Source organism: Lethenteron reissneri, chromosome 22, assembly GCF_015708825.2.
Source record: "Lethenteron reissneri isolate LAM-NWPU_2019-01 chromosome 22, ASM1570882v1, whole genome shotgun sequence".
Classification (NCBI taxonomy): domain Eukaryota; kingdom Metazoa; phylum Chordata; class Hyperoartia; order Petromyzontiformes; family Petromyzontidae; genus Lethenteron; species Lethenteron reissneri.
In genome coordinates, this window is record NC_083800.1 from 9,058,322 (window position 1) to 9,079,386 (window position 21,065).

Consider the following 21,065-nt stretch of genomic DNA (forward strand, 5'->3'; position numbering starts at 1 on the left):
ACCATTAACCACTATTAATACTGTAATATGGCATTTGCAAATTGTTACAACAATAAATGACTGAATGTTATTCGCTTACCGGTATTTTTGCCCCCAAAGTTGGCTTACTATTAGCTATGAACTCAAACAATCCATATACTGCAGTATTTGCGACGGAACACATTAATAAATGCAATTTCTTTCATTGTTCGTTCGAAATGTCATTTGAATAATTACAAAAAATGACGACGGTAAATTAAAATTTCAAAAGAAACAATTGGGTACATTTATCGTATTATATTTCAATTACAGCCCAACTTACGTTGACCGTAATGCTAACCCTTTTTAGTATCGAAGGGTAAAGTGCCATTTACATGCATATGGCATTAGGACAGTGTTGATCAATTTCATGCAGAGATGTTGCCTCAGGAACATATACACATATATATAATCATACTCAAGAAAAATCATAGTAATAAACTGCATCAAGCTTAAATGGGTTCACTTTGACAGCTCTTATTGAATGCACCTAGCCAATTAAAATTGGTTTAATATGTCCATATATTGTTTCATCAGCAATATGCACGTTAAATGACTGACTTATGAAAAAATATGGATATTATCACACAGTCATTGTGTATTGTTTACTACAGACCGCTGTGATTCTCAAAGGTTGATACAACATTTATTACAGTGGTTTTATGCACGTGGTGTGACGTGGCATGTGTATAGATGGATCTGTAGTAAGGCAGATGAAGCTCTAAAGAATAGGGAATACCTTTAAGCAAAAATTGCGGCTCTAAGCAACAGCGCCATCGAGGGTAGGTTCGGGTTCACATGTCTGCAAGAGCAGTGCACTTGCGGTGGCGAGATGTTAATCCGCTCGCCTGGTAAGCAGGAGGGCGTACGATCTATCCCGACTGCGGCGCCTACTGCTGCTGTATATTTAGAGTTTGCATGTTCTCGCCGTGGTAGCGTGGATTTATTTCTACCGGTTTTTCCTTTCATATTTAGGAAACGCGCATTTAGGGTATTTGGCTGCTTTAAATTTCCACGTGATAACTCACTTCGTTGAGCTATAATGTGTAAGCCGGGTCGCTTCTGAAAAAGCGCTATATAATTCAGTGGGCCTTACCTAGTAAAATAAAAACAATTGTTTCGTTTATAAAATTAGGGAAATCTGCAGGAAAATGCTTTCAGCCTCTGCTATAAATTGTGCTTCATCGCCACCTGCTGTTCGTTCCTTCATTTCAGCAACATTTGGTGACATTACCCGATTTGCAATCACAGTACAATCGTCGTATAAGTATAAGGGGCCGTCCATAAATGACGTCACGCACCTAGGGGCGGGGGGTCAGACATTTGTGACGATGTGTGACGAGAGGAGGGGGGGTTTAGAAATGTGACGTCACATCAAAATGCGCAACTTTAAATAAATATAGACAACGCGTTCTACTTAATTAAATCGACTTTTTAATAAATGTTTTCTCCTACAACATCAGAGTGCAGCGCCACATTAAATACGCACTACAATGACAATAGTTTAAAGCGATTTGAAGCATGTTTATGGTTTGGGGGTCGGGGGCAGAGCTTTGTGACGTCATATTTGAGGGGGGGGGGGTCTGACTTTTTGTGACCCCATGTGACGAGGGGGGGGGGGAGTAAAAAATCGTCCAAAATCGCGTGACGTCATTTATGGACGGCCCCTATGTGTGGGGTAGAGGCGACGCCAATCAGGGAATACAGTGACGACGTATTTGCGAAACTCATACCGTGTCAACCCATGCGGTTTAACCCCGTATTCTTGTGCAGCGAAATTGAGTTTTCAGGTCCGTACGGCATACAGCCGTTTTAATAAGGGCACATTTTTTTTGTCTGTTTGTGTTTATCACTTGTGATGGGACTTTGTCAGATGAACGTTGAGATTTATTAGGGCACGGGGTGACTAATAAGGTCTGAATTGGTCTGTAATAAGGTAGGGCACTGATAAGGGGGTGACAGGTATGGAAACTATGTAAAAGGGGTAGACGTACATCGGTGCATTGCTCTACTCTACACCACAAGTCGTCTATCTAACGAGTCCGGAGGCCCCTTTTTTTAAGAAGAAAGAAAAGCTCTTGCCTAGAATGCGAATCAAAATTCGCATTGAATACTTCTTGTATTTTTAAATCAAACCAGGTCATATAGCGGTAGTTCTCAACTATAGTTCTTTCGGGGGAGGCGGGGGGACACAAGTTGTGGCATGGAAACTATGCAGGAGATAATTTCGAATCCGCATGGGGGATTGCCAGCGCCGATTTGTATCGACGAAACAAGCAACCAATTAACGTCGCCATGATGAGATGCGTGGACACGTGGGCACTCAGTAAATTGTGACCTGAGTAACGTTAGTTGTGGTTTTGGGGGGCCCGCCGGGGCAAATTGGTCTTGATTAGGGGCACATACCAGTACGGTTGGGAGCCACTGGATTGGAGGGATGAAGCCATAATGTGTTAACAAATTGGGCAAACATTATTTATTTATTATTGCATATATATTTTTGGCCTGGAACATCGACCTACCCTTGTCCACGTCTCTGTGCGGTACACTGATTAAAAACGTTTTCATCTATACGAGCGTCGGCGTGTTGTTTATCATTACTGCTTCAAGTTCACATTTACAAAAATTCTCAAACCCTCTTTTGCCCACCTCTTTATTTCATCCTTTGTATCTCCTCAGTCTACCTTAAAAAAACTACATCAGATATACGCGTACTCTTCGCTGTTTTCCAGATGCGTCCCTGCGACCGATATATCTGATTGTTTAGCAAAAGCATCGTGCATGATGTTTTATTTGGCAAACATTTACCTTCAGTGCATCTTTGCAGACTGATGATTAAGTGCTTCTAAAATTTCCTGTGGCTCATTCCCATTGGACGTCATAATGACTGTATCGTCAGCAAAATCTGAGATGGTTAATGTCTCCAGTTATATTTATGTGTTTGTGTCCCCAATCTAATGTCTCATAATGTACGTGTTTCTTTGTCTAATCCAGGACAGTATATAATTTTGGCGAAAGCTGACAACTCGCCAAAGTGATTCACAGTTACATTGTAAGATGATTTTATGCACTGCATAAAAAAATATTTTAATTATTATTTCCCCAAGGAAAATCTCACCGAGTCCTCTTTTGGATGTTGGCCAGTTCCATTTTGAGTAGTTCTACAGAAGGGAGGAATGCAGAGTACCCTGGAAAACCTGGCACATATTAGGGGATAATTAAAAAATCCACACTGGTACAGAATGTCAACCACCTGCTTGCTGTACTGCCTTGTGTTTGCCTCCACATTTCCCTAAAGACACGTTCCCCATGTGAAAGATGGCCTCCGTGTGATTTACCAACCCTGCCATCTAAGAGATGGATATCATGTATGTATCTTGAACTTCTTTCACACCGTACGTAGCCAACTGTGCTTCTCATCACGTGCCACCAGGCCCAACACTCAATTTAACCACCATCTCAGGGGCTATTCACTTTCGATATGTTCCACTTAGTAAGGATGTATCCTTTATTTCACGCGTGAGACATTTTTGCTATTGTGTCCTTACTCGTGAAAGCATAAATTCACTGGTGTGGAGCGGTGGCGCAGCAGTTAGCACACTGCACTATGAACCCCGGAAGTCTGAGTTGGATTTCCTGGCTACGGCTAACCTGCACTGACGAGCATGGGAAAGTTTACCTCCACAGTGTGAGCGAGGCCTTCATCCAGCAGTAGACCTTTAAATGACTAGATATTACACGGGTGAAATTTTAATTTAGGAAGATCATAGTTCTTGGATGGCCCACGGTGTTTTTATTGCCCCGATCCTAAGAGCAACGGATTAGGCTGGCTTCTGGGAGACGGGCGCAGACTTACAGAATGTGCGCTGCGTGATTTAGGAATTTTCATCGGCAGTGGCAAATTGGGGCATGAATCCTGCGCAGTGTTACGTTATACCACGAGGTCATGTGTACAGTTCAGTGTCCTATTGATCTACAGCTAACTGTAATTCAAGGAAGTGCGTTTCGTTATGACTATAGTTTGCGTTGCCTTTCGATTAACGTCAGTAAGTGATGTTCCGGAATGTAACTGGGGCAAGGACTTTTTAATGTCAAATGCATTTATTGTAGGGCGATGTAATTGGGTAGTAGAGTAAACTGAGCGAAGCATTGACTCAAATGGCCATGGACTGGAAATTAAATCCTCGTCCCTGTACTATATCATGCAGAAACCAACTGTATGACGTGCATAGTCGTTCTGAGCCTGAGCTAGACCAGCATTAGCATATACGTAATAATGATATCAAAGAGATACAATAACAATTTGCAGTTTGTGTCAGTGTGGTGATCATTCTATCATCCACCAATATGATGAAAATGGGAGTTATGCCTTCTCCTTTTCTGCCTTCACTCTCCGGGAGTCCCTCCCCATGGGTGTTCATACTGTTGACCTCGATTTAAACTAAAGATGTTTACAAACGTTGTCCTTACAATTTTCACCCTTGTATGTTTAGTACCCCTATGACCCAATTCGCTTGGCAGGGGTTAAGCCTGGACAGTACTTTGGATAGGCGACCACGATGCATAGCAAGTAAAACTAAATTCTACTTTTTATTTGACCAGGTAAGGCCCACTGAGCTATATAGCTGTTTTCAGAAGTGGCCTGGCCACAAATGATAGCTCAACAAAGCGGCTTATCGTGTGGAAATTACCAGCAGCAGCCAAATATTCTAAACGCACGTTTCTAAATGTGGAGGGAAAACCCGGAGGACCTGGAGAAAAAAAACCACGCGACCACGGGGAGAACGTGCAAACTCCAAATATACAGGCGTCAGGGTCCGAATTGGACCCACGACCTACATACCAGACGAGGTAGTTAACATTGCCACCATATTAAAGGCTCTGGGGCTACATGATGGGCAGTGCAGTAGAGTCAGTCTCTGCTCTCCACCGTTGGCAATCAACATTGAAAGGCGTGAAGTATGGTCAAACAATCCTCACGAACTGCACAGCGTGGAGAGGCCCTCATCAAGCAGTGTATTAACAAAGTCTGTATAACATGTGTACACTCGCCCCAAACGTTGACAATGTGACGGTTATTTAATCGTTCACCTTTTGGAGATACATTTATACAATTGCATAAAACATGCCACAATCTCTAAAAGCTGTCCACACTTCTGTTTTACCTGTAGAGAGTTACTTCGTTGCCAGGATTTCAGTGGCATAAGGGTCGTTGCAAAGACACTGTTGCAGTGTCAAGTATATGTTATTTCACCTTTATTTATTCGTATTATAAATTAAATTGATAACATACAGACGTATGACAATCAACTGCTGGATGAAGGGCTCTCTATGCTTTGTTGGTTATGGGCGTTGTTTGTCATGGAGTTTACATTTAACTCACTCAGAATCAAACTCGGGTTTCAAAGTTTGTAGCACACTGCACCGCCGTTCCATGCCTTTATTTGTATATTATTGGGTACTAAAATTCGATACATAAACGAGTGTGTGGACGTGAGCAGTCGCTACATATCTCTAGACTAACTTGAGTCACTCCAACCAAATTCATCTACAGTTAGTACCGTAGAGTGGTTGGCATGGACCCGAGTGTAAGGAATGAAATGGGGCCCTCCTCATTGATGGGCTTCTTTGGCCCACAAGCCTCAGTACAGTTATACTGCCCGTACACTCAATACTTACTCCGCTGACTGCGGTAACACGACCGCGATGCTACACGTTTTCCCCAGTCGTGTCGTGTTTAACTTAGCCACTTTGCATGACATCTCTACAAGGCTTGGACCTTTAAATAACATGGATCAATTTGTAGGTCTCACATCTTTAAGGAACGGATTGCTTCCCTCAGGTGGAGCATGATTATAAAGATAACTAGTGGGAAATCTTGAGGCCTGACGGCAATAAATAAGATAATTGTTTTTTTTACCCTTTTATCTGGCAACAAAACAGACACCTTTTTTTACAAAGAGTCATGTTTTTTGTTTGCATTATGACTGCAGGTATTGTGGTCTATGCAAACATGACTCCTTGTAAAAAAGTTGTCAGTTTTGTTGCCAGATAAAAGGGTAAAAACACAATTATCATATTTTTTACTGGCAAATGAGGTTCCAATGGGGCAATAAATAACTGAGGAATCCAACAATATATTTTATTGGGTTAGATCGAGTCGGTCACAGTCCCTATGACCACTGTTTCATTGCTTTTATGGCTTTATTTTGGTGATTTTCGATAAGTCTTTTGGTTTGGCCATGTTTGTGTTGTTGTAGTACAGAGTTAGACTGATAGCCTTAATCTAAGTTGTCTTGTGGTTGTTGTTGTTTGATTTGCATCCCACTGGGATTTTTGCACATTTTTGTGTACGGTGCTTTTTCTGCAATATTTTACTGTATTTTCTTGGATTTTCTGTTTGCACTCAGTCACATATTCACTTTAAGATGTTTTTTGTTCATGTTTTAGTTTTTTGTTTGTTGCGGTTGCACCCGATTCAAGAGCCGAATAGCTCACAGGGCTATACCTAATAAATGAACTTGAACTAACTCACGTCTCACCTCAAATCTCGCCTCAAATATTTGAAAGGGCGCCCCCTAGTGGCAAAGTCGTCCACGTGGGCACAAACGTGACTCGGCATGTGGCCTGCAACCAGACGTTAGTCTGGTCGGTAGGGGGGCGGTCTTGCTATTTGTACTCTCATGCCAATTCAATAATTTCAGAGTAATTTTCCAAACTTTGCAAATTTGTACCACACAACGACCTACTCGTTTCGAATGACGTCAAAAGGATGTTGAACGTCCACCGACCGTGACACAGACGGTGTGTACTTAATGGTTACTAAACCCGCAGGAATAACCAGGGCAGCCGTCAAGGCTTGAACCAATAACCTCTGCAACGAGTGGCGACCACGCCACCGCTGAGACCGTGTTGCCACCCCAGTTGTAAAATGTACAAATAGGGACCCACGTCAAATGCTGGACTATTGCAAATGATAGAGCGGATATGCAGCAGCAGCAGGCCTGGTAAACTGAATCAGCCGAATTACTTTGTCGAAGGTAAAAATGACGAAAATATCGTTACCTTTCAAACGAGACCTCATTCATTTAAATTGGTGGAGCCGTGAAGGAGGACTTCTCCGAATAAACATATCCACCAATCAAGATAATTATTCACTTCGTCTTATGGCTGACACTGTTGGAGAGTAACAACTATTATTTTACAGCGAGGTGGTTGAGCTTGATCAATGCGTCAGGAGTAGCCGAGTTCATCGCTGCGATGCCTCCTTCATCTTAATTTAGGACTTTCGTGACTGCAGGAATTATTCTTTGGTTCTTTCGGTTAAGTCACGTCTAAAGATAAAATAATAAATTAAATAATAGCATATTACGACGTTTCGATTGCAACACAAGCAATCATCATCAGGCAAAAAAGAAATAGCAACACAAATCTAACTAGAAAACTATAGACAGACATACAAGCAGACAGACATCACAAGGACACACAGAGAGAGAACACATATCGGCACAAAGAGAGAGGTCGTTTCTGTGACGGGGCCTTAAATATAGAGAGGGGAGCGGGGGCGGAGAGAGGGAGGGGACAGAGAAAAAATTAACATATCAATGAGTGGACGACAACGTGATGCTGCAAGTGAAGTACCCTTGAAGACGCTTGGACACCGTTGTAAGGCACACGTATTTATTTATACAATAGTCGTACAACACTAGAGGGGTGTATCGGCCCCCTCACCCGGATAGTTGGTAATCTCCTATTAGCTACCCCTGACCTATCCTTCGTCCTCCACTAACGAGGAGGCTATCTGGCCCGACACTGGTCAGTCGGGCTACGGTACCCGGAGTCCCAGAGTACTAACTCTGGTTCACGGGACCACGCCACTGGCTCGGTCCTGCGCTGCCCTGATAAGGGCGGCGTCCCAGGGGAGTCCAGGGCCTATCTGGTCGATCTTCCGTCTTCCCCTATTTACTCTAAGACTGAACCCCGAGCTCTCTGGCTCATCCCTTTTTATACCCCCCCAGAGGATCACAACCCCCCCTCACGCCGCCCGGTGCGGACGTCGTTGCGGGCACCACCCCGTGTACTGACGGAGCCCCCGCCCACTGTGTTTGTTATCCGTTAGATCCTATGCATACAGCCCTACACAAACAGCCCCTCTGTAACAGCCCTACATCACCCCCCCCTGTACAGCTCGCAGCCGTCCCGGCTGCAACAACTTCAATAAAGGTTTATTAACCCCTTGACCTCCGCGTGTGCCTCAAAAACAATTTTAACCATAACGTGAAGGGAACAACAACAAAAACCAACAAACCCCGAAGGGAAAACAACCCGACGCACCCCCCCTGAATAAATACGAATTCCGTAAGAGCGACGTATATACAATTTTAGCAGGGAACCCCTAGCACACACGCAACACAACACAACACAATGTAGCAGGAGCATCCCACCGACGCAGCACCCCACTTCTGACACCAGATGAAGTACCCTTGAAGACGCTTGGACACCGTTGTAAGGCACACGTATTTATTTATACAATAGTCGTACAACACTAGAGGGGTGTATCGGCCCCCTCACCCGGATAGTTGGTAATCTCCTATTAGCTACCCCTGACCTATCCTTCGTCCTCCACTAACGAGGAGGCTATCTGGCCCGACACTGGTCAGTCGGGCTACGGTACCCGGAGTCCCAGAGTACTAACTCTGGTTCATGGGACCACGCCACTGGCTCGGTCCTGCGCTGCCCTGATAAGGGCGGCGTCCCAGGGGAGTCCAGGGCCTATCTGGTCGATCTTCCGTCTTCCCCTATTTACTCTAAGACTGAACCCCGAGCTCTCTGGCTCATCCCTTTTTATACCCCCCCAGAGGATCACAACCCCCCCTCACGCCGCCCGGTGCGGACGTCGTTGCGGGCACCACCCCGTGTACTGACGGAGCCCCCGCCCACTGTGTTTGTTATCCGTTAGATCCTATGCATACAGCCCTACACAAACAGCCCCTCTGTAACAGCCCTACACAAGTAAGATGACGACGCGGCACGGCACACAAGCTTGAAAATCAGGAGAAAGACACACTAAAATTAAATAACCTAGTAAAATATCGAAATGTAATGTAATGCAACACAGAGAGTCCTTCATATTTGTAAATTGGGCATTTTTGCGTCGTGACATGTTTCCTGGTCTGTTCTGGATGACCGCATAATGGATGGATCTCATTAATACCGTTTGGAAAACACCAGCAGCATTTGTTTATCAAGTCTGACTGCTGATGATACCAAAACGGTCTTAACCAAACCAACGTTTTATTGTTCACCACAAACGCTGCTGTATAAGATTGTCTGGAAAGCCTACAGGGTCATAGACTAAAACCATTCTATGTGGTCACCAGAGATCTCGATATTTATTTGAGTATTTTGATATACTGTATTGACTAGGTACCATGCGGTTGCTTGTATCTGCCAAATCATCGGCTTGGTCAACTGCTATTTGCTAAAGTTTGGACAAACTGGTGACCTCAACAATGTGGACCCTGAGGACTATAATTAAAAGATGCTGCTTAATGAATTAGAGACATACGCACAGCGTGTATGCAAACACCACAATGAGTGAAAAACAGCATTGCATGTAGAGATGTTACACTCAAACTATATTGGTTGATGGTGAGGTTAGTTCCTGTCGTGTTAAAATTAGCTTTATCCTAAAAATACTCGCTTCCATCTGGCAACTGCACTATGTCCTGCAGCGAGATCTCCGATGGGCACAGGATTCAGTTGCTTTGTCAGGTTTGATTTTATTTCTTGAAATCGTCAATGTGTTGAAAATTCAGTACGAAGCAAATGTTACAGCTTTAGACCACAAAAAAGACAAGTTTAGAATGAGTCACCCTTGCTCATTCCCTAGCAACAGCTGTGTAATTTACGATTGTATTAGATTATGACATGATTTGCAATGTATGTATGTATGTTGAACGTCTTTCGTACCGTACGTAGCCAACCGTGCTAATATCTGTAATTAAAGATTATTTTAGCGTTCCTGCTTAACCGGACCTTTGAAATGAGATACGCATTTAATTTCGCCACATATTAGATAGATCCTGGTGTGTTTTAACGGTGCTAACAAACCAGCCTCATCATTCACCAACTGGTGCTGCTCGTGCATCGATTGGCCTCACAATGTTGTCACATGCGAGTTCTACATTTTATGCATGTTACAGTTGCTCAGTGCACTTGGCTATCATACGCGATATACCACCAATGTGTTGCAATGAAGTGACATTGTTCCACGTACGTAACTGTATTTATCATACGGCTCCAGCAACACGAGTTTGTAATCGTCCGACTCTTGCACAAATGGCAGTGTACAAGCCAGGCCACAAAAACAAGATATGAACATTAAAGGTTTCGTAAGAATTAATCTCTCATTTTCCACGGAACACGTCATACTTTTCTTTCGCGTGTGTGCATTTACCTAGCTACGTGTGTATTTTAGACGTTTCGCCAAAGCGCAAATGGGGGGCGGGGCAGCTGCGGTGCTGATTATAAATATAAATTGTTGGTGAAATGCAACACACTTGATGTTCAAAACAGCAGCAGTGAAACTCCGTCTATGGCAAATGTGGCAATGGAGGTGACGGGGTCACACGCTCACTAAAAAAAACACCCCACGCAGGGTCGCGCGCTCCCTATTCTCAACTTGTCGTCTCTCGTCGCCACCGCGGCTCGCTTCTTAAGAGCCTAACGAAGAGAGGGGAACTGTTTACAAGTCGGAGCCGAGGCATCTTAGGCATGAAGAAGGTTTGCCGTCTGCTGGGCTGGCTGGCGTGGAGTTTCGCCCCACTCGTCCTCATCGCGGATGGACATGCCATGAGGAAACGCTCGGCAGAGATTCCCCGGGGGACCACCGAAGACCTGAAGAAGATTTTCGTTGGCAGATGCTACGATTACATTCGTGTTATTAATCCTGCCCTACGGTGAGTTCATTTCGATATATCCTCTATAGAGCCGTGCTGCCGAAGACGGAAGCTGATTTAATTGTATCTGAAATGCCATATTTCACTTTATGGGTTCTCATTAATAAGATGCTAAAACCTGATCAGAGTGACAAGAGCGTACGAAACTGGAATAGATGATGGCCAAGACCCATGTATGCCTTGTTAACTTTGACATGTATGAGTGTGACATCGTCTATTCACAATGGCAAAAGCATGTAGGTGATACTAGAATGGATGACACGGCTAACTGCATGCCTTATACATTTGAAGTCTGTGTGAAACGCAATGCATTTTTTATGATTTCAACTGAGAATTGTGCGACGCAAAGAATCGGCCAATCCTGTGAAACGTTCCTGAAAAAACGCAAACATTTATGGTAATTGTGAAGAGCATTGTCAGCCTCTTGAAGTCCTAAAAATGTATGCCACTTTTTATGGATCAGATTTGTCTCAATTGATGTTATGATAAGAAAAAAATCAGGGCCATTACTTATTTTAAATAATAATCCAATTGCACTGTACGCTTATAGCATTTCAATGTTATCCTGGCTTATCGACGTTTGGCTTCACTCTTATAGATTAATTGGTACCTTCAACATTAAATTTCAACATTTAATATCGTCACAGTTAAACCGTAAATAAGTAATTATTTGAATGTGGCATTCGGCACCAAAGTGTTGGGGGCATACTCTTTGGTTCTTTCGGTAAAGTCACGTAGGTGAAAATAAAAATAAAAAATAACTAAATTAAATCACAACGTTTCGGAGGCAACACAAGCTTCCGTCATCAGGTGGGACAACCACAACAAAAAAAACAGAATTACTGTTGGGGGCAGTAATTATTATTGAAGGCCAAGAGCAAGGTGTCTCCAAGCCCATGTGAGTATTGGGTCGGTGTCCATCCCCATTGGCTGCCGTGAACCTACCGTGTACATTTCAAAATGAAAACAAATGACAATGACTCATGTGGCTACGCTATGGGATCATTGATAACGTGACACAATTCGCAAGTTTCTTGCCCACTGTGTCCATTCTTGTCCACCTGGCAGCATACATTGGAACGCCACGGTCGATCGGCCGGTCACCCACTTGTGGTGGGATGAATTGTGGGTACACCCACATCTTTCAAGACGTCATCTAGCCAGCATGCAAGTGCAGGCCAAATTCCGTCCAGAGGGGCTCCCCAGAGCTTTCTCTCGTGGAGGCCCTTTCACCGGCAGGGGCATTGGCGAGACGCTGCAGGGCTTTCTTTATCTTTTCCGTCATTGGTGGTGAAGTAACTTTTTTCCTCCCAGGGACAAGAACTGTGAGCAGATGTGGGAAGCATTCTACAATGGATTCGTCGGCAAACAGCCATGCGAGGTCACCATGGACAGCTACAACCAGTTTGTTGCGCTGGCAAGCCATCCTTTGCCAAAAGACAAGGTTATTGATCTCTAATATCATTTACTATGCGTTTGTTGTGTTCAGCATGAATGTTACATAGGATATTTTTATATCATATAACACGTATGTGTATTCATATCTTTCCATGCACAACATGTATCTGCTATTGATATTAACCCTTGCAAGATGTTTTTTTTTTACGGTGAATATGTTCATGTCAGTACTGTGAGAGACGAGCTAAACCAATCCAAAGTGAAGAAAGTGTCCTCGGCGTCACAGCAGGTGACCAACAACGGCTGTGACTGAGGTGTATATGCAGAAGATTGATACATTGATTACCTTATTACACATGTGCATTGGAATTGGGCAACGTGCAGTGTAGAGCATCCTTCAGTGTAAACTTTCTAGTATTGTATGGAATCCTTGTGGAAACGGTCTGTACTATAACGCCGCGTGTTTTCATAACGCGAATTGGATACAACGCGAAGACTGTATGAGGGAACACGTTTTTGTAACGCGGATGCGAATTGGATATAATGCAATTGAGTGAACAGAACGACGTCGCATAAATAGGAATTAGCGGTTGTACGGTTGCCTCGGCTTAGCATCACGCAAGGCGGGATGCTGCTGGATGCTTCTAGATGCTACCCACACGTCTCAGTCTTTGTTCAGATGGAATGCTCTTACCAATAATCCTAATCAATAGGATTCTATTCAACACAAAAAGCAACATTTTATTATTTAGAAAGATTATATGAATTTTTTATGGGTCTGGCACGCAGGCTCAATAGTTTGGGAATCTTGATTAGAAGCTTTCGTGACTACAGGAATCCAAACTCTTTGGTTCTTTCGTTAAAGTCACGTAGGTATAAAAAAAAAATCACGACGTTTCGGGTGCAACACAAGCGTCCGTCGTCAGGTGGGAAAGCATGGTCTGCTGCTGATGCAGACTGATTTTTTTTCACCTGATGACGGACGCTTGTGTTGCGCCCGAAACGTCGTGATTTATTTTATTTTATACCTACGTGACTTTACCGAAAGAACCAAAGAGTTTGGGAATCCCAAGTTATGAGTCTCAGCCTGGGACCCATAGTTACCTTCCTTTCTTTTTATCTTCATAGTTATGTTATTACAGACCGGTAGCATCATCTGAATGTAATGTGTGTAACTAATATCTTTTTTGTTTTACGTGTGCCAATAGCAGGACTTAACATTTTAGATAGTTTTGCGCATGTATATTTAACAATATTGGATATTAGACCTGGAAAGGTAATTCGCCAATAAACTCAAAAATATTATTTGTGGAGACAGAACGGGGGTCTGCTGCTTATATATGCATTCGTCGGAGTACATCTTGTTGTTCTATCTAAGGCATTATCTGATTATGATTGATTTGCAGGAAATTTTCTGGAGCGGGACAAATGCATTGGTGCACAAGTATTCAGGGGCGAGGCTGTTAACGCTCGAGGATTCCCTGGCTGGTTACATCGCAAACAACCTCAACTGGTGCCCAATCGCTGGCAATCCAGGTATGAAATGTTGCCTGTTATACGAATATGTAGCTATTGAAGAGGTGGCTGGGTGACTCAGAGGTCAGATTGCTTCGATGAGCACGGTTGGCTACGTAAGGTGCTCACCATACAGTGCATACTTACTCTTCATTTGAAGCTCTCGTGACTGCAGGAATCCATACTCTTTGGTTCTTTCGGTAAAGTCACGTAGGTATCAAATAACATAAATCACGACGTTTAAGGCGCAAACACAAGCGTCCATCATCAGGTGGGAAAGCCTTTCCCACCTATTGATAGACGATTTCTTTTCTTTTTTATACCTACGTGACTTTACCGAAAGAACCAAAGAGTACAGTACATACTTACTTGGTGGCTCAGATCAGCATGGGCATCAAGTCGAGTGAACAATCCGACACAGGTGCAAACGCAGGTTGGGGGCACGTGGAAAACTCTGAACCGACTTTGCGCCCAGGTCGGCAGGTTAAATATCCCACCTGGCCACACGACGGCGCTCCACAATACCAGAGAGATGCTGCTGCTGCGACCGCTGCGACGAGAAGTGCAGCACCTCGTGGTCTGCCCGCTGCTCGAGGAAGGCCCCTGCACTGTGCAGGGACCTTGCAGAAGGCAAACCTGCGAGCGCTGATATGCGCTCGCCACTGAGAAGACGTTTGGCTTTGGCAGATGGACCCGAAAATAATGCTATGATACTGAGTTTCAATATGGTCAGTGACCTGTCATTAAACTGGGTTCTCAAGTGGAGTGACTCACTGGTTCCAGGCCGGTTACCAATGACGGTACAAAAACAAATGCTGGCAATAGATTTGTTTTTTCACTTAATACGACAAAATTAAATCTCATAAGCATAAAAAATACCAGTTTGACTATCATGCGATAATCCAATAACAGGACACGTCTCACTTGTATTGTTACCACAATGGTTAATGTTGACATTAAATGTGTGCTTCAATACCTCTGCTCATGTCTAATTCTACAAGATTGACTGTTTCTTATCTTCTGTATTGTTAAAAACAATGGGAAAGAATATTTCCTCCTTTTCTCACGTTGCTCAACATTTGAAATGTCCTCCCCTCATCACTTTCCCCAAGTTCATATAACCTTAGGGGCCGTCCATAAATGACGTCACGCGATTTTGGACGATTTTTTACCCCCCCCCCCTCGCCACATGGGGTCACAAAAAGTCAGACCCTCCTCAAATATGACATCACAAAGTTCTTCCCCCCCCCCCAAAAAAAAAAAACATGCTTCAAATCGCTTTAAACTATTGTCATTGTAGTGCGTATTTAATGTGGCACTGCACTCTCATGTTGTAGGAGAAAACATTTATTAAAAAGTCTATTTAATTAAGTAGAACGTGTTGTCTATATTTATTTAAAGTTGCGCATTTTGATGTGACGTCACATTTCTCAAATCCCCCCACCTCGTCACACATCGTCACAAATGTCTGACCCTAGGTGCGTGACGTCATTTATGGACGGCCCCTTATTCATTTCAAGAAATGTGCTCCCCTGTTCTGTACTCTCACTAGTGTTCTTCGTTGCTGGCCCCTTGAGCATAGCATTTAATTAGACCTGTGCTCAACAGCTGTGATCAAATATACGTGACTCTCACATCCAGGTCCCTAAATCTCCACTGTCACCTCCATAACACTCACAGCATTACGGATAACTCTTAAAATTAATTTGAAAGACCATGCAATGAACAAGGAGTTCCTGGACAGAGACAAAGAATAAAGGCTACTGAGTTAGGTCAAGTAAAGGAAACTGCAATATTTTAGACCAGGATGAATGGCGAATGGCTGCAAAGGATGCTTTAAACTTTTATTTTACCAGGTAAGGCCCACTGAGCTATATTGCTCTTTTTTCAGAAGCGACCTGGCCACAAATATTAGCTCAACAAAGTGGCTTATTATATGGCATATATAGCAGCCAAATACTCTTAAACGCGTGTTTCTAAATGTGTAAATAAAAACTGAAGAAAATCCACGCGACCACAGGGAGAATACGCAACCTCCAAATATACAGGCGTCAGGGTGGGGATCGAACGCATGACTTCCTGTAAACCAGGCAAGGTAGTTAACATCTCGCCACTGCAGCACCCTGATGAAGGGAATGCTTATCGATGCGAGAGGAAGACCACGATCTGACTGGACGTTCAACATTGAACACTGGGCTGGAAGGAAGTTACCTCAGTTAAAAGACAGTGAAGGGGAATGACAACTGAAAGGAGATATCGGTGAAAGACAAGCCAAGGGACTAGAAGAAGAATAATCCCTCTGACCTCCGCTAGCACTACATCTCACAAGCATTCACATTGCAAAAACCTGACTATCCGGCCTTATGTTAGATCTTCAACTTTAGCATTAGCATTGCCTAGCTCCGATTATATATATAATTTATCTCAAAGACGTAGAGTTTGTGCGTATTGCTGGGTTTGAGTACAATTCTGCTGTACTCAAACACGTATATTCAATTAAAATTGAATATAAAATTAAAATTCAATCAAAATTGAATATACGTGTTGAATAGCATATTTACTTAAATTTCCCGTTGGTAGCAGCAAATGAATATACTGAGAGCTTTTTATATGGTGTTTGCAATGCGTGTATACATATTTCATTACCCTTTTTCTGTGAACATTCAGATCTGGATTACACTTCCTGCCCTGGCTATTCGGAGTGTGACAATAATGCTGTCAAATCTTTCTGGATGATGGCCTCCAAATCGGTATTGTAACTACATCACAATTATATCACACTCCCGCACCTCTGATTAGCACGGTTGGCCACGTACGCTGCGAAAGAAGTTTAACGTACATACACTCTAAACTTTGTATTCTGTCTCGTTAATGGACATGGACTTTGGGAACAGTTAAAACCAATTGTTAACCTGCATATTCTACTCGGTTGTTATGTACTCACTGAAAATGTATATCCCCATTGCGATGCCTTTTGTAGTTTGCGCAGAATGTTCGTGGAGTTGTTAGAGTGATGCTTAACGGATCCAGGGAGGGTGGTGCATTCTATTCAGGAAGGTAAGTCAGCTGATTATCCATTGTTTGCATTGTTTATGGCCGAGCCGGTCATGTTAGAAACATGGTTTAACGTTGAATTATGAATAAAAAAAAAACAAGTTGTGTTTTTGATACTTGAGAAAGTTGCAGTTGCAGTCATGAATGTTGTTTGTCTTTGTGGCCTGTGTCTCGTTGCAGTATCTTTGGAACGATTGAGCTGCCAAATCTCCCGAAAGACAACGTCTCTGAAATCCATCTTTGGATTATTGATACATTGAATGGACCTGATAGGTAATTGGGTTATTAAATAAGAAGCAATTATTGGCAGTGAATGAGCAACATGGAAAATAACATATACTTTATCTTGACTTAAAGCATTCGTGACTGCAGGAATTCATATACTTTGGGTCTTTAAGTACACAACTATAACTATAACCATAAGCATAACCACCGCAACATACCCCAGAATATAATCACAACAGCCACATAGGCACAACAACACACATTATAGCAATCATAACCACAACAGCCACGTAACAATTACAACAATCATAACCTCAATATAACAACCACAACCATCAGTTTATAACCACCACCACCACATAACCATAACTATCACGTAAACACAATATAATCACAAAAGCCACAATATAACCACAACCATAAGCACATTATAACCACAACCTTAATCATGTTATAACCAGAACCAAAGTTATAACCAGAACCACATATAACAACAGCCTAACCATCCCATTATAACCACAACAACATTGTCACAACAAACTTGATTTGAAGCTTTCGTGACTGCTGGAATTACTCTTTGGTTCTTTTGGTAAAGTCACGTAAAAAATAAATAAACTAAATAATAGAATACGACGTTTCGATTGCAACACAAGCAATCGTCATCAGGTAGAAAACAAACCTAGTTAAACTTAGAAATATAATGCAATACAACACAGAGAGTCGGCTAACACAACAGTCAACACCCTACCTGGTTGATTACGTTCTTCCAAAGATTGCTAAATTTGAGAGAGAGAAGGTACTTTACCAGAAGAACCAAAGAGTAATTCCAGCAGTCACGAAAGCTTTAAATCAAGTTTGAACCACCTCTATGGGGAGGATTTAAGTTTGTTTTCTCTCTCTGTGTGTCTCTGTTAAATTTCACACTTAACTTCTAATTTAGCAATCTTTTGCGTTAACTGTGTGTTAACCGACAAGGGGGTAGGGGTGAGCATTGCCTGATAAAAATATTTCACTGGTTTCAGAAACTAATAAAACAATTTCATGTATATTGTATATTTCCACAGCTAGAGATTTGTATTATTATATATTTCATTCCTTAAAAATATCGTTTGGGAATTCCAGAGCATGACATACGGATGGACACTTGTGACTTATGTGATCAACCGAGTGACCTAACAGGAGGTTGACCAACAGCAGCTGTGACTGAAAGGTGGCCTTCATTTGCAAAATGTTGATAATGATTCCACTAACGATGCTTTTACAAATGCTGGTTTGGTATTACAGGAATGGATATATTTAAAGTACTGCACTGCAGTTATATTCAGGGGTCTTGTGTTATGGTGGTCTAAGCTTTCAGAAAAGCAATGGTGACTGAAAATTACTCCACCTTGCGTCCAAAATGTATGTTCATGAAGAAACGTTGTTAAAGAACATGCCGACAAAAACAAGCATTGTTGTTGGCCGAACTGTAAAACATTGTAGTTGGGTTGTCACCAAGTCATTGTGTGATCGTTAAATTAATATGTTTTGAAGAAACGGCCTTTACGGGTCTCGCAGTTGAGACCCGTATGTAGGTTTTAAGATATGTTCACAAGAACTCAGAAATCGCTATTGCTGCCTACTCACATGAGTGTGGTCGGAAATCAACATTAGGTCAATGGGTTCATGGTACAGTGCGCTAACCACATCTGCACTCCACACTTAACCCAACATGTGTGTTTGTACGTTGCCAACCGTGATAAGCAGAGGTGCGGGAATTGTATTAAATATGATACAAATTTTTTTATGAAATAATGTTAAGAGTTACACTGTTTTGAGTTGTTAAGAATGCCTACTATAATAGAAATCTCTTAGCAAATGTGTTGTGAGCATGTGTAATGTATCTATCGTAACAGGGAGTCATGTGGTGTTGGCTCTGTGGCTCATCTGGAAGCTCGCCTAAAGGAACATGGATTCAAGTACAGCTGTTATGATAACTGCAAGTGAGGATCTTGCTTTTACAGTCATGCTTGTAGCCAAACCTACAATTATTATTACCAAGAGCATTGACCAACGCATGTGTCTGCAGTAACGTGATTTATCTGTATGTCTGCTCATGGGTTTCTGTATCTCTATTGTAATAATTAATTGATACATCAATTAAAATGTATATTTATGCTCAGGATACATTTGTTGTTATATCGTGCACATATGAAACGTGGACATTGTGCAAATTATATGCAACTTATAGGAAAATGTTACCTGCAGGTTAATAGTGCGAGAAATAAGAGAGAGAATACATAACGAGAGAAAAAATAATACACGGTACATCTGTTTCTGGTATTTGTAGGCCACTCAGATGGCCCCATATAGAGTTAATACCGTTTCATATATGTTGTAATATCGTGAACTTGACCATAATTGTCATCGACTTGTAACAGGAAAAACAATGGCGGTCGTTTCCCTCAATTCTGTAGATCTGTGCTCCATATGCAGTGCGTGGATCTGCCCAACATTCCCATCTGCCAATTTGCAAACAACGACTCCTCGCCGGGTAACTCGGCCACCATGCTGTCTTCACCGCTGAACGCACTCGTGGCGCGTATCCGCCGCCTTGTGGTGCCCATGTAAGGCGGTGGCGAGGATGGAAAGCTGCCACAAATGTTGGCTTTGGTTGATTACACCAGGCACGAGTCATTTAAAGTTCTGGAGGAGATTGATGAAAGAACAAAAAACAACCAAGTTCATGTGCAGGTGATGGGTGGATTATTACATCGCAAGGTCGTGGGAGGTTGTGACTGCCTAGGGAGGCCTACATCCAGCATCATCACAATCCATGGGCAGATAGCCCGTAGATGTCTACTCCACATTTCGTCATTTGTTTCCACTTCTGTCTTGTGCCAATATGTTCAAGTAGTGCTACATCTTCATCCAGCAGGGTAGTGCTTTTAGTGCAATTTACGAGTGGTACTGTGTCAGGCCTGCTTTGCTTTCATCCATTTCCCTTCAACTGCCATCCCTCAGTCAATTAAGACATATTTTGGAGTTGCTCATGTATTAGATGATTGGTTCTTAACCTGGGGTGCATGCACCCCCTGAGGGGTGCACGATGCAGGCTGCAGTGAAGGTTAAGGACTACTGTATTATATGAAAAGCAGAGACTTAATGTGTACTTTAATAAACGCAACATTTAGGTGTATTAGAGGGAGTTCGTTTTTATAACCGTATGCTCTAATCACATGGCAGAATGGAGGGCAACTTAAACTGCATTTATTTATTATCCCCTCTTTGTGGCAACTGGCAAATCTGGCAAACAAAGGTGGAACGCCCATGACAGTATTGAATAAAGCATCACTTTTTGTTGTCCAATTAAACATTCCATTGCAAAGTGTTACCCAAATATCATGCAGTTTAGCAATGGAAGCAATCGATAACACATTACAGCACAAATGAATACATCTAATGCTCGGCTGTTGATAATGTAATCCTTTGCAATGAGTGTATGATAACCTATTCAATGCAATGTGATAATCTCTATGTCATTGTAGTATTTTCATGATACTCTGGTAATTATTGTGAGATTCGGCTGTCAAGGGGCTGGAGTGTAGCCATGTTGATGTGATTTGACGGTGTTTTTCTGGTGTCCATGCTCTTGTTGATATAACACTTGTTTTTCTCTATGGGTTGAAATAAAAGCTGATAACTTAAATAAACGCATATCTACAAAATACGACTGCTGATCTCTACAGGTGTTTACTTGGATGTATGTTTGTCTGGAGAACTTCTTCTAGTCCTCCTATTTTGATGAACGAGGTGTCATTTGAAGTATATAATATTTCATTATACAAATGGATGGATGATTTGGGTAATTGGCATATAGACCCCAGTGGTACGTATCTGTTCTATAACTTACAA

General features: G+C 42.4%; 1 protein-coding gene across 2 annotated transcripts; it reads left to right on the forward strand.

Moving 5' to 3' along the window:
- The first annotated feature begins 9,744 nt into the window (after positions 1-9,744).
- Positions 9,745-20,858, forward strand: LOC133345413 (ADP-ribosyl cyclase/cyclic ADP-ribose hydrolase 2-like). 2 transcript variants are annotated; one of them, XM_061556138.1, is made up of 9 exons: positions 9,745-9,792; positions 10,679-10,979; positions 12,294-12,423; positions 13,784-13,913; positions 16,560-16,642; positions 16,873-16,949; positions 17,127-17,219; positions 19,067-19,153; positions 19,628-20,858. In XM_061556138.1, the coding sequence occupies exons 2-9, from the start codon at positions 10,795-10,797 to the stop codon at positions 19,779-19,781; spliced, it is 939 nt and encodes a 312-aa protein (XP_061412122.1). In that variant the 5' UTR covers positions 9,745-9,792; positions 10,679-10,794; the 3' UTR covers positions 19,782-20,858. The 2 variants fall into 2 exon arrangements, with proteins under 2 accessions (XP_061412122.1, XP_061412121.1); XM_061556137.1 differs by lacking the exon at positions 9,745-9,792 and having other exon boundaries at positions 10,264-10,979.
- The last annotated feature ends 207 nt before the right edge of the window (positions 20,859-21,065 follow it).